The 14,906-nt window shown below is 36.9% G+C and overlaps 1 protein-coding gene across 2 annotated transcripts; it reads right to left on the bottom strand.

The window, feature by feature from the left end:
- Positions 1-1,346: 1,346 nt before the first annotated feature.
- Positions 1,347-5,927, bottom strand: LOC111885351 (uncharacterized). 2 transcript variants are annotated; one of them, XM_023881611.3, is made up of 13 exons: positions 5,677-5,927; positions 5,111-5,161; positions 4,932-5,026; positions 3,839-4,846; positions 3,676-3,758; positions 3,356-3,455; positions 3,185-3,270; positions 3,013-3,095; positions 2,803-2,921; positions 2,619-2,720; positions 2,231-2,533; positions 2,039-2,161; positions 1,347-1,892 (listed from the first exon to the last, which is right to left on the bottom strand). In XM_023881611.3, exons 2-13 carry the CDS (start codon positions 5,112-5,114, stop codon positions 1,503-1,505), a joined length of 2,496 nt encoding a protein of 831 aa, XP_023737379.1. In that variant the 5' UTR covers positions 5,115-5,161; positions 5,677-5,927; the 3' UTR covers positions 1,347-1,502. The 2 variants fall into 2 exon arrangements, with proteins under 2 accessions (XP_023737379.1, XP_023737378.1); XM_023881610.3 differs by having other exon boundaries at positions 5,111-5,158.
- Between the last annotated feature and the right edge of the window lie 8,979 nt (positions 5,928-14,906).

Genomic DNA, 14,906 nt, shown 5'->3' with positions numbered 1-14,906 from the left:
GTACTATTACACTCGCATGGGAGTACACTAAGTATTTGGGGGGTACGTATAGAAATTCCCTATTTGAAGCAGGGTATAGATTAGGACAATCTTTCATGACACGTTATACTATGCATTAGTCAAATCAAACATGTAGATAAATAAATCAAACCTTACATGGTGGCAGGGTTGGAAGCAACATCGGCATAAAGGCGGTGATTGAATTAATTAAAAAGAAGAATTAGGAATGAAAAAAAAAATAACAACATAGGGTTTTAGAGAAACCGACATTGATGGCTGATTTTCCAAGATGGAATGGGAAAATAAATTCATAGTAATAGATAATAACCTGAAATCCTGAAATCCAATCACTTCACTGTAAATCTTCGTAGCAACACCAACTTCGTTGAATTAGAAATTGTAATCCATTATACAACACAACGAATTTGAATTTGTAATCCATTTGCGATTCCATGTATACATAAGTCCAGAAAATTATAAAAGATTAAATTCAAAATAAAATGGTGTTCCTATTTTTTATGATTAGGTTGACTATAATTGCGATTTGCACTTGTTCAAGAAAAAAAATGAAAATTTGACAAAACAAAAAGAAGAAGCAAAGGAAAAAGGTAATAGTTAACATGGAAGATATGATTTAGTTGCTAATTTGTTGTGATTTATAAGGAAAGGGATTTAATTTTAATTGATTTTATAGGATCATGAAATAGATATTAGGATAAACCATTGAGCGGGAAAGCAAATTTTTGGGACGCAGAATGAATGACATGTGGCATCAACTTTATAGAATGAATGACATGTGGCATCAAGAACTATTTTTTTATTATATTAGGGAGATAGACAAAATATAAAAATGGAACATGAAAAAGGCAGAGTTAATGTTGGAAGTAGAAAGAAAAAATTCAAAATAAAATAAAAAAATAAAAAATAAAAAAAAAAAAAAAGATGAAAACTAACATAAAAATATTCCCTTTCGTTGAACATATGTTCTTGTCTATTCTTCTACTCAGCAATTAACAGAAAATGAGCAAATAAAAGAAAAGTTTAACAGATAGATCCAGTGAATTTGAATTTGAAAACAAGAAGCAGCTAAGAATAAAAGGAGTTGGGAGACGCATAACTTCATAAGCACCTTTTAATTAGAAGCAAAATGCACTTATGTTTCATCATATACATATGTACATACATTGATACATACATACATAATGCGTATGGACATGCATGAATGCATAAACACATACACACATACATCCATACATCTTATCTAACTATTACTCTAATCAAACTTTTAAACATGATCTTTTCCAATCCATTTTATTACAATCGACCATCTTATCAGATGACCAGACTTTCAAATCCAAAGTTTAAAAAAATTTCATTAAATAAATACCTTCACACCAAAGTTTCAAAATATAAAGTAGAAACATCAAATTTGCTAACAACTAACCTACTTGTACAAAATTGTCATGGAAGATATAACTTACAAGTTGAGAGCATTAATTATCTCAACTAAAGGGGTCTTCTTCAACACTCTTAAGGGCTTTTTTGGCAATTTTATATTTCCCAACAAACGGTTCCTTGTCAATCCCCACAACATACCTCTCTATAAAAAACTTAATTCCAGTTCTAAGGGTCTCATATTGTGGGTCCCCCGCAACACGCTTAAATATATTCCACACAACATTATCCGGATACTCAAAAACAGCCTCAAAAAATATCCTAAAATGCATACTTTTTTTAGAGGTTAGCTGAGTTGTATCATGTAAATCCGCCTTTTTTAACACTGCAAGTGAAAGTGTAAAATTTGACACCATTTCTGCTATGAATTTTGCCAGATGCATTGATCTCATTAGTTGCATCGATTCCAGTTCTCCATAGTGATCCCATACACAATACTAATAACAAAAGATTTTTTTTTAACTGGTTGAGATAATATATATATATATATATATATATATATATATATATATATATATATATATATATATATATATATATAAAGCATATAAAAAAGATGAAATGAAAATTATGAAATAAATACCTGTAATGTGAACTTGTGGTTTTTGTCATGTGTGCATAACTGTGAAGCAAGAACACAATAATATTTGTTGAATATTTTCTCCTGTAGACAACACTCCACAACTACTCTCATCATCTCTCGATCCTACATTAATATAAAAGTTTGTAATCTTTATATAAATAAATAAAAAATTAATGAGAATAATAATAATACCTGTTTCCCTTGTAAATCCAATCTTAAAAGTTTCTGAAAGGCATCGATATAATCTTCAGAGCTCATAATTATACAAAAAATGGCTCTTCTTGCATCTGTGTTCATTCTTTGTTTAGCAGCAAGTTGAAGCATTTTTTGAGCTTCAGAGGTTTCTTTATCAATTTTTTTAGCAACATTTTCAATATTATTATTATTATTAGATGATGAGATTATATCTCCAGATAACCACCATTGACCTTTTTTGTTTGGGTCAATAAGCTTGCTCCATTTTAATCCTCTAACTAAAATACTTTCTACCCTCAACTGCAACATTCCACAAAATTAAAACAATATTTAAGCAATTATAGTTTTATAAATAGATAATGTAATGAAATATATAAGAAAAGACCTTTTGAAGCCACTTTTTGATTCGTGTATGTGGTAAGGTATCTTCTTTAGCCCTTTTTTTGTTATTCTTAATGTCAAATATTGTTTCAAGCATGAACTCCATCTGCCAACAGAATATATATATATAAATTAAAGAAGTGGATAATCTTTAATTTTATTTTTAAAAAGAAAAAAGAAAAACATACTCTTTTACTTTTTGCTTGATTATCTGACATGGCCTTAAGTTCTGCCACCTTGTTCTGAATGCTGACAATGAAATTTTTCATGGTGGCTGGATCATCACTCCTTAATCTCATCCCACAACCTGGATAAGATTCATGATTTAAAAAAGATCAAGGGGTAAAATGAAAATATTATTGAGTGAAGGGGGTAAAATGGTAGTTCAGGAATCTTACAGTTAAGAACTGTCAAGATAGTGGAAACATCAACCTCAGTCAAACGTGAGCTCAGCATCATCATGAAATCATAGATTAAATCACTGTAAAGGCATTAAGAAAAGAGTTACAAGGGCAAATGTGTCATTGTGGTAATTGAATCATGAAAATGACAATTGATTGATACTTTTACCTTGAGCAAACTCCAAATATGTATAAATAAGAGAGAAGAAGAGTCAAATTCCGCAAGGAAAGATTGTCTTCTTTTAGGTATTCATCCTGATTATAACATTAGAAAGTTTAAGCCTTATGATTTTTTTTAATTTAATTAAATAAGTAAATTGATTTCTTTATTAAAAAAAACCTCAAAGCACTTTGCAAGTGAGGCAAGTAGCTTTGCACCAAAGTCAATTCCAACTAAGCAAGCCAATCCAGCTACTAAAGCTGAAAAAACAGAAGCATACCTGCAGGGGTATATATGTAATTTTGTCAAATAACTACCCAATGACAATGATTTAATAATATTACTAAAGAAACATAAGGGATCTGCATCAAGAAATGAAAAAACAAACACTTCCTTACAACTTTCGTCCCTGTGATACGTTTTAAGTTAGGGGCAAAATAGTCATTTTATTTTGGATGCAAGAAATAAGATTTAATGGGGGCATAGAAGGTGGACTCAACTGTTCATTTCCACGAGGTCCCCCTGCACATGATGCCAAAATTTCTTCACTGATAATTTGAGCACCAACACCACGAGCAATAGACTGCAAAAGTCAAAAAGTCAACAGTTGAATGAGACCATTGATTTTAGCTATAAAATATATTATGTAAAATATATTCTTACATGGAAGATTGAGGACATTTCCATTGTAATTCCTTCCACATTTGATTCACTCAGTCTGTTTAAAAGACCCCTCACACGTTTACGAATTTGAGCATGTTCTTCCAATTCATTTTTTGACATAGATCTTAGCTGAGGTGGCACATATTTTGCATGTCCTTCCTTTTTAGATGCTTCAGCATCATCATGTTCATGTTCATGTTCAGATTCTTGAACCACATCTTCACTTGTAATCTCAACATTCACCTTCTGTTCAGAGTTCTTCTTGCGTTTCTTCCTTGAAATGTCTTTTTTGATAGTTGCCTCGTAAGCTTCTTCTTCTTCTTCTTCTTCTTCTTCCATGTCTGTATTTGTATTTTCTTCAGATTCCAAAGAATCAAATACAGATGAAATCCCATCAAATAACATGTTGATATCATCATCATCTCCCCCTAATTTCCCTTTCTTCACTTTAAGCTTCTTTGCAAGCTTTCTTTCCAAAGCAATGTCCTCCTTAGCAGATGCCACATCATCTTGTTTGTCCAATTCCAGATACTTTTCAAACTTTGTTTTCTTTTTCCTCAACACCTTTGGCTCTAAAGATGTATTGATTTGGTCATCTTTTGATGATACTCCCCTCTTCTTTTTCTTGAGTGAAGTTGTAGTTTTTTTAGAAAAATCTCCACCTTCTGTATCAAAGGACTCAAGAGCAGAAGGAATTCCTTCAAATAACATATTAATGTCATCATCTACTCCATGTAACTTTTTATCCTTTACCTTGAGTTTCTTGGCAAGTTTTCTTTCCAATTTTACATCCTCCATAGCAGAAATATCATCGTTTTGAGTTTCCATATCTATATACTCCTCAAATTTAGTTTTTGACTTCTCTTGGGAATTCTTTTTTCTCTTCAGATCTTTACACTCCTTCAAATCATTTGGTGCTGAAGTTTCTTTCTCTTCTGTAATTTGAGTATTCTTCTCCACATTTTCGGCCTTCTGATTGTTGCTACTTTTTTTTGTTTTTTGTAATTGCTGGAAACCAACACAGAGAATCATGTAAGTATGAATTTAAGACAATGTTTGACATTCTAATAATGGAAGGAAGGATTTTTCTTACATGGTGTTGGACCCAAGAATCAAACTTTTTCTTACTCTTGTCTAATCGAGCTTCTTTCCTTCTCTCTTTACGAGATTTATTTCCAGACTCATTACCTGAAGCTCACCAAATACAGATATTAACTCTGGAATTCTTCAAATCAATTAACATATGATAAAGCAAAAGAATATAAATCTTACCCATTTTTAACTTGGAAAGTTACACACTATGTGATGCTGAAGTCTGGACTGCTCCAATTGAAGAAAAATGATGTTAGCTGAGCTTTTTTATTCTAAGAAACTTCAATTTCAAATACAAAGACTACCACAGATGCAGGGTAACCAGTTAGTAGCAGAAGCTTTATTGGCTTGAAAAGATGAAAATCCTTAAACCTTTACCACCATTTTAGCTAGGTATAATTTCTCAGAGCCTTCGTCTTTTTTTCAGGATTGGAAGAAAGTAAAATAAGAGGTGGCATAAAACTAATTTCTAATCAAATACCGTAAATCATTGATTTACATTGAAGCAATTAACATCAATTCCTAGTATGAACATCCAATTACGCTTTGCAAGTTTAATGCAGGGATCAAATACGAAGAGACAAAGTCGTAAACCTACTGATTTTTGTAAAAACTGGTTGATTGACCAAATAAAGAAATTAAGATTGAGAGCCTAAATACACAATGAGACTAATTAATGTTGAGAGTCGACACCAACAACTAATTTAGGGTTTTCAAAATAAAAAACAATAGTAGATTACACTTACTCGAGAATTGAGAGGCGGAAAGGCGAGTGTGATTCAGTGAGAGCAGAGAGATCGAGAAGGGAAAGAGGCCGATAAAGATAGAGATTAACGAAGTAAGAGCGTAACTGCGAGAATCGGAGACAGTAGAGATGCAAGGAAACCAGAGGCAGGAGAAACAGGAGAGTGGAGACGGCCGATGGCGGATGGGGTTTAGGCCAGGGTTCCAGTTGTTTTGGATTTTGAGAATGGCCACCAAACTTCTAATAAATTAACATTTCCACTAATTTTATGTTTAAGGGTAACTAAATTACATTGATGGCATCTGTGGTTTAAGGTAACGTGTGTTTGGTCTTTATAACTTTTTTTAATTCGGATCTTTCGGTTTGGTTCTGTACGTTCTAAAAATATTTATATATCAAAACCTAACAAAAAAATTAGATATGAACAATACGAGTTTAAAAAAATATATAAAGTAGGGACGAGATATAGAAATTTGTTAATTTAGTTAAAATCACTAATGTCTTTGTAAAAAATAGCCAACAAAAACAAATTTACACAAAGTAGCCATTGATGGATCTGGTCAATCTGCAATTTCATCGGTCCATTTATTATTTCTTTCTAATCCATTTGCTATTTATTCCAGGCAATAAAAATGCTTTTTTTTATTTTATACCAAATCGCAGATGGGTGTGCTCCATCTACAATATGCTTCAAACCTTATATGCGATTTGTTGGTTTTTGTTTTTATTTTTTTAAAATAGTTAGGTTTGACTACAAATTTGTTAAGGTTGACTACGAAATTTGGCAGTTGTCGGGAGAATACATAACTTCGTTCATCCTTCTTGATAATGTTAAATTCAAAGAGTTTCCCAATTATAAAACAAGAAAAAATAGTATTTTTAAAAAAATCTTTTATACTTCAGATATGGAAATTGCAGGTGAGTTTTTCATCTGCAAACATACAAGTCTTTGATGCATATATGTGCATTGAAGGGTTGTATATTGGCAGGTGAACTAAAGAAATCGCAGATGGTCCTTAATCACCTGCGATTTCAATGGTTAGTTTGCGTGATTTGTTGATTTTTGATTATTTTTTTCAAAGTAATTAGCAAATTTGTTATTTTAATAAATTTTTCAAAAAAATATCATGTTTAAAATAAGTATAAAAATGTTACATATCTTGCATTCATATTTTTTTTTTAATTTTGCATGGATTTAACAAAATGATCATTTCACCTTTGTCAGAACTTGTTATTTATTCATATAACATTTATGACTTTTTTAATTACATTTTTATATTTATTTTCTTTCAAAAAATACATAGATAATATCTCATCTCTCCACTCTAGTCGGCCATCTCCCACATCCCCTCAGTCGTAGACGCAACCTCTTCCTACATCCTCTACCCTAACACCCCCTCCTTAAATCGTCACTTACCAACAAAACTTGTTAGGTTACCTGCAAACCCTTGTCATATTATCGATAATGATTTCAACACATTGACAATACAAGTCATCCATCTTCTTCTTAAATCATCGTGTGGGGACGGAGAAGAAGGCATAGACAAAGAATTTTGGATCAATCTTAACAAAAATATAACATTAAATTTTAATGTAGAATAGATCCATCGGTTTGGTTTGGGAAATGCCCAACGATTTTAGACAGTAATCTAACATATATGGTCTCTAATAGATTTGCCTTTTGATCGATACAGTGGTCTAAGTTAATCAACTTTGTGTTTGATTAAAGTGTGTAAGGTTCTAACTAAATTGGTATAATGTTGTTGAATAAAAATAAAACTATTTTTGGGTTGCTTAAATAACCATGAAATGGTTTTGATTGATCAAATGAGCGAGATAAATGATTTGTGTAACATTCGAAATTCCAGGTATCATATTTTAATTAATTATTTTTTTAAGAAGATGGACTCGACGAGTTGACGCCTAGACTCGTCGAGTAGGATCGCGATTTGCTGACTGGATTTAATGAAGGGACTCGACGAGTCGGGGAGTCGACTCGACGAGTCCGCGTTGTGGGCAGAAAAGGTTTGAGGTTATGCGACCAGACTCGTCGAGTCCAAGAACAGACTTGCCGAGTCCTAGGCAATCTTCAACAGACTCGCCGAGTTGTTCTTCTAACTCGTCGAGTCCATGCTCAAGTTCATACAACTCGCCGAGTACACCCACGTGACTCGCCGAGTCTCTTCAGTTCTTAAACCATACAGTGGCTTTTCGAGCCATGTAGGGAATCAAATCCATAGATCCATTCCTCTAGAGCCTAACCCCATGTAAAGTGGCAAACTTTACGTGTAACCAAGGATTTATAGGCTTAGAACACTCTAGGGCTAAGGTTTGTAACAAAGGGGCTTCACCAACAACTTATTGGCCTCAACTTTATGACTTTCTGGATTATTACCAACCTAGATCTGAGGCAGCAACCTCAGATCTACTCCAAACTCGAAATAGATCTCACCCATACTCAAAATTCCCAAATCTCAAACATAAGATAGATCTAGATGCACAAAAGCCCAAGCAACAGACTGTTACTATAACGTCCCAAAATTTAAGACTGAAAATTTCTTTTAATAAAACATTACTTAAAGCAATTTTATCATTTCAAAACATAAGCAGAGTATTAGTTTCCAAAATACATGTTCGTCATCAGAGTAAACATTCCCATGTTGTCTAATCTATGGTGTGTGCCATGCGATCACCCCGAGCTCTTCCCTCCGCTACCGGAAGTACCTGAAACCAAAACTGAAAACCGTAAGCACGAAGCTTAGTGAGTTCCCCATCCTACCACATACCATGCATAACCACATACTGCACATACTGGGCCACGCCCGCTATTCTGGGCCTCGCCCCCTACCTCGGGCCTCGCCCGCTACAACGGCCCCGCCTGGCTTCGAGCCCCGCTCGGATACAGATCTGTTTCACTTAGGCCTCGCCTGTCATAGTGCCTCGCCCGCTAACATATAATAGCACATAATCATACTGCAAAACATAAGCTAAACATATACAATGGATCATGTCCTAAGGTCTCGCCTATCCTGGGACTCGCCCTTGTCCTGCTACTGATGAGACATGGAACCCCGTCCATGCTCTTACTGATAGTGAGATACGGGCCCAGCCCACACTCACTCCTTCCCTAACTGGGCCTCGCCCCTGCTCTACTGCTAATGAGATGTGGAACACCATCCACACTCTGCTATCGGTGAGATACGGGACCTCGCCCACACTCACCTCCCTACCAAGCACATACATGTATCACACAGACAACAAGTATAAACTATCATAGAAACCAATCCTTGGGCACCCGCCCGCTATCATTGGACCTCGTCCTGAATATCATACTAGCATACTGTGCCTAGGGCTAACCCCCGGGTCTTCTACTCATAACTACATGGGCCGACATTGTGGCCTTAGACCCATTCACACAAAGGGAAACTCACCTGCACTGGCTGAACTTTTATTGAGCCCACTAGCTGCTGCACGACAACTCTCTGAACTTCAGCTCCATTCGCTCCCCGAACTACCAATGTCAATACAACACTGAGTCTAACTGACCCCCGAAAGACAACCAAGTCAACTCTGGTCAAAGTCAAAGTCCTGGACAAAGTCAACCTTTCCAAGTCAACCCTACTCGCCGAGTCCACTTACTGACTCGCCGAGTTCATATACTTAGGGTCCTTCCATTCACGACATGACTCGCCGAGTCAGTCCATGACTCGCCGAGTCAGTCCATGACTCGCCGAGTCCAACGATTTCCGAGTCCTAACCTGTCCAATTCGCTGAGTCTCCACCCGACTCACTGATTCGAGTCTCAACTCGAAGGGTTTGGGGCTTCGCGACCTGACTCGCCGAGTCCAAGAACAGACTCGCCGAGTACCAGGCAATCTTCATCAAACTCGCCGAGTTGTTCTTCCAACTCGCCGAGTTCATGCCCAACTTCATCCGACTCGACGAGCTGTTTATCCCACTCGTCGAGTTCCTCCTCATCTTCATGCTACTCGCCGAGTCCACTCGAAGGACTCGCCGAGTCCATTCAGATCTACATACATGCAGAGGAATTTTGAGTCATGCATGGGCTCCAAACTGTAAATCTACCCTTCCCAAGCCTGTTCCCCACGTAAAGTTGCAAACTTTACGTGTAGAGAAGGAGATCTAGGCAAAATACACCATAAACTAGGGTTTAAGGCAGGGAGGCTCCATAATCAACTAAAGGACTGAAACTTTATGCTTTCGAAGGCCAAAATACACTTAGATCTGAAGTAGCAACTCCAGATCCAACTTCTAACTCAAAATAATAACATTATGGCTAAAAAGCCCCAACAACCACACATGGATCTAGGTGCAAAAAGGGTTCAGGAACTAGTTTATTACCTCCAAATGCTCAGAATGAACTCACAATCCTAGATCTATAGTCCCTTCTTGCTCCTCCAAGTTCTTTCTTCCTTCTCCAAGCTTTAATGCACCTTCCAAGGCAACAAATGGCTCAAAAAGAGGATATGACGGCTAGGGTTTAATGTTCTGGGTGAAAGAGGCAGTAAAGGAACCCTAGGGGAGAGAATGAGACGTTTAAATAGGCTCCAAGTCCCGAATTTAGGGTTTTCCTCGCACAGACCAGACTCGCCGAGTCGGTCACTTACTCCTCGACACGGATCCCGCTCGGACTCGCCAAGTCGCCCCTTAAAATTAGGGTTTTCTTTCCTTTCTTGGTGAAACGACCCCAAAAATACGACCCAAAAATTTCATTTTTCAATATAACTAAAACCCATAATCTGAGTGTCATATCATAAAACCATACGTGACATATCTCAAACATAACAAAAACACTGTGCGGAAAACTGTATCATATCAATGTCATATTAAAACCAAAAACTAAATCAACTCCCATGATAAAAGCTGAAGCTGTGGTGTGTGCGATGCCATCATCCCGAGCTCTTCCCTCTACTTGCGGAAGTACCTGAAACCAAAACTGAAACTGTAAGCACGAAGCTTAGTGAGCTCCCCCAAATTACCACATACCATACAATACATAAATAAAGCATATACTGGGCCTTGCCCACTGCATCAGACCGAAGTCTGGAACTAGCTGCATCGGACCGAAGTCCGGAACTGACTGGGACCTTGTCCCCTGCATCGGACCAGAGTCCGGAACTGACTGCATCGGACCGAAGTCCGGAACTGACTGCATCGGACCGAAGTCCGGAACTGACTGCATCGGACCAAAGTCCGGAACTGACTGATCATGGCATAGCATAAAACATAACAACTATTATAATCACATATACTGCATACTGCATCGGAACAGAGTCCGGAACACATAACACAAACATGCTTGTATCACAAAGACATCAAGCACTCTAACTACTGCATCAGACCAAAGTTCGGAACTACTGGTAATTAAACGGGCCGGCATTGCGGCCGTAGACCCGTTCCTACTGAAGGGAAACTCACCTCGTGAACTGGTTGCTGTGTGTATGGCTCTGGAAGCTAACTGCTGCTGCTCCGGTATCTCCCCGGCTACAAGTCCATAAACACACTCAATCAAATACTAAACACTGCACTGGGTAAAATGACTCTTTTACCCTTGGTCAAGGTCAACTCTCGGTCAAAGTCAACTCTAGGTCAAAGTCAACCCTCAGTTGACCTGACTCGCCGAGTTGGGCCGCCAACTCGCCAAGTCTCTAACCTCACTTCTCAATCCTACTCATGGCCACTCGTCGAGTATGACATCGACTCGACGAGTACCCTCTCGATCCAAAAACTCAGAAAATCTTCATCCGACTCGCCGAGTCATATGAACAACTCGACGAGTTGTTATTGAGTTTAAGAAGATTGCCTTGGACTCGCCGAGTTGTATGAACAACTCGTCGAGTCCCTCCATTACTGAGTCTACCCTCAAACTCGCTGAGTCCACTCCACTACTCACTGGTTCCACTCGACACCGCTCAAAAGGAAGAAATCGGGGACTCGCGACTCGACTCGCCGAGTCACCGCCATGCAACTATACTACACTCGATTCTGCTCGAATCCAAAACATACAAATGATAGATCTGAGTCCAATAAGCTGATTTACCACGTAAAGTTTCCAACTTTACGTGTACAAACACATGAACAAGGGAATAAAGGCTAAAAGATGCTTAAAAGGGGTAGATCTAGGGTTAATATGCAAAATAGCTCCATAAAGGCAATAGATCTGGGCTCTACAACTCCTAAATGAACAGATCTAAAGATATCTCGGCATAATAGGGCTTCCACGTCAACATAAGGCTTGAGAAAAGCATCAACTAGATCTAGAAAGGGTTTTAAAGCATAAAAGGGAAGGAAATCTGAAGAATACCTCAAAGAGCTCTTGCTTTCCCTTGAATCTCTGCTCTACAATCCTTCTCCTTGCTCCTTTCTTCTTCTCCTTCTTCAAGCCTTCACAAATGCACACAAGATCACTTAAAACACACAAGATCAAATTAGGGTTTTCTCACAGCTTTTGAGGGTGAAGGAGGCGAGATTGGGGGCTATAAGGTGGCTTAAATAGTGGGAAACCCGGGGATTTAGGGTTTCTCCCAGACGGACAGACTCGCCGAGTCCAGAATATGGACTCGCCGAGTCACCAGCTAACACGTGCTCGAAATCCCGACCCTACTCGGCGAGTCAGGCTATGAACTCGCCGAGTCCCTCTTGCAAAGCTTCAAAATAAATACCAAGGAATTATCATACCGGAGACGGGTCGTTACACTTGGCCTTCCAACTTTGGGTGTTACAATTACCTCAAATGAAAGCTCCAGCTGAAGTAAATCCCGGATCTACACCACTCCTTTGCAGCAAAGCCCTTGATCTTCAAGCCCCTCTCCAAGATTCTCCCTTCCAAGGCTCTTGATGTGTGTAAAACCCACTAGTTTTAAACCTACTTTTAATTATCAAATAACACACAAAAGGCAGTGAACCTATCAATTGTGGTATAGCTAAATAAGCAGGGTATCGAACACAGGGAACGGCAAATTAAACTAAAAACTAATTTAATCTAAGTTAATTAAAAAGCAGGGGTTGTTCTCTAGTTTTACAAGACTAGAAACTTACTAATTATTACTAATTTAAGCTAGAAAATAATGATTTAACTAGATTCAATAATTGGAAAGGAACTTCTGTTTAGTTCAACTTGGTTAACTCTATGGTTGATTTTTAAGGTAATAGTGCAATGGATTAATTCTTTCGTTGGTTACCGATTCAAGTGATTAGGTTCATGTTCACTACCCTAATCCTTAGCAAATAAACTAACTCAAACAGTGGCCAATTGTCTAATTTAATTATATTTACTAGATTAATTATTCGGGTTAAGTTAGACTTGCAATAGTTAACTAATTTAGTCTTTTTAATTAACCTCTTGTTTGATAGTCATCTTACAAGCTTGCACATGAATTTACTCAAATTTCTTATTAATTTTAGTTTCATATTCATTAATCCTAGACATATAACTATGTGGTCACAATATATCATATGAGGGCAATAATCAATAGATGTTCATGCTAATCAATTATCTTCCTATTAACAGAAAATTAATTATTATTCACACACATGGTTCTTTAGCAAGCTAAAATAACAAAAATTCACCAACTTAGAATTAATCCTACCAATCAATCAAACCATATTGTCAACTTTGTATCCCCAAACAGAAGTCTAAAGGTTTTAGCTCATAATTAAAGTAAATAACAGCAAACAATCAAAGTCAAATTGCTTAGTCATGATGAATAAACAAAAGAATAAATGGAATGATGAAATTTTGCCTTAATTACTCTCCGGAATTGAATTCTAGCTTCCTTTGTCGTCTTCTAGGGTTTTTCAGGCTTCTCAATCGTAGCAAGATACTTCTGAATCGTCCCAGAACTCCCTCTTCTCGATCTGTGGAGTTATCTTTAAATAAGCGATCCGACTCATCGAGTCAAGTGGTGACTCGTCGAGTCCCCCTCACATTCCCCGTATTGCGATAACTATCTGGGATCCCGAGTCATTATCCTTCTGATTCCTCGACCGGACTCGTCGAGTAGCTATCTGACTCGACGAGTAGAAGCTTTTTTTAAGTGTTTTTCCTTCTTCATTCCACTCTCGAGCTCCTAACTGCTTCTCTTGCTTCCTTTTGCTTCCGAGCTTCATCTTTGGACTGAAAAACATAATTTAACACTTTTAAGTACCTTTTGTCCATAATATGCGATAATTTAGCTAATATATGAATAAAAAACTATACTAAATACACACTAAATATGCACATATCAAAATACCCCACACTTGTCTTTTGCTTGCCCTCAAGCAAAACTGAATTTTAACACATTAGAATTATGTATAACAACTCCAATCTAACCCAACCATTATGCCAAGACCGCAACGCATGCATTTGTGTCTAAAATTTTTCCTAAAAACCTCCCATACTCTAAATACTCACAATCCTCATAAACATTCGCCCACTCACCCCGAACTATGCTCATTTTATGCAACCCTCCGAATCCATCCGCAGAAAACCTCTTTACCCTCAAGGTGTTTTTAATTGAGCAACCCAAGCATACATATTCTAGAAAATTACAATTTTGATACCACTATGGAATTCTTTGAATTCTTCACTTTCTTGATAATTTGATCTTTGATATCTTTGAATTCACCAACTTGTATTGACTTTTGGCATCTTCAACTTTTTTGGATTTCTTGGAATTTTGATCTTTTGATCTTCACTTTATTTGCTCCAAAATTCTTACAACTTCTCTTGTAATTCTCTTTCTTTTTTTTTACATGTATACCTCACTTTTTTTTTTCACTCAAAACCCTACATGCTTAAGCAGGGGCGCTCAATCTCAACCTTTATTGGCTAATGATAAAAATTTTCCTGGATACATTTCAGGTTTAGGCTGCTAAACATATTGCATCCCTCAAGCTGAGCAAGGTCGTGTTTTTGTCTCATGATTTCACTAGAATAAGGAAGCCACAAATGCACTAGAACGTATATAGGCTCAACTAAACATTTGGGTTTTCATGCAATTACTAACACAATCCTAACATGGAATCCTAATTTTTTACCAAAGTTTTCTAATTAAGTCCTAAATAAAATTTTTAGTATGCAAAATTTTTTAAAATTGACTATTATGTAACCAACCCCCTACCCCACACTTATGTGATGCAATGCCCTCATTGCATATGATGCATAAAAACATAAAAACTAAAGAGGGAATTGGAACAAACTCCCCTGGGATAGCAGTGGATAGGTTG

Source organism: Lactuca sativa, chromosome 9 (genome assembly GCF_002870075.4).
Source record: "Lactuca sativa cultivar Salinas chromosome 9, Lsat_Salinas_v11, whole genome shotgun sequence".
NCBI lineage: Eukaryota > Viridiplantae > Streptophyta > Magnoliopsida > Asterales > Asteraceae > Lactuca > Lactuca sativa.
The sequence above is the reverse complement of the archived record's forward strand: the minus strand, read 5'-3'. Positions and strand labels throughout refer to the sequence as shown.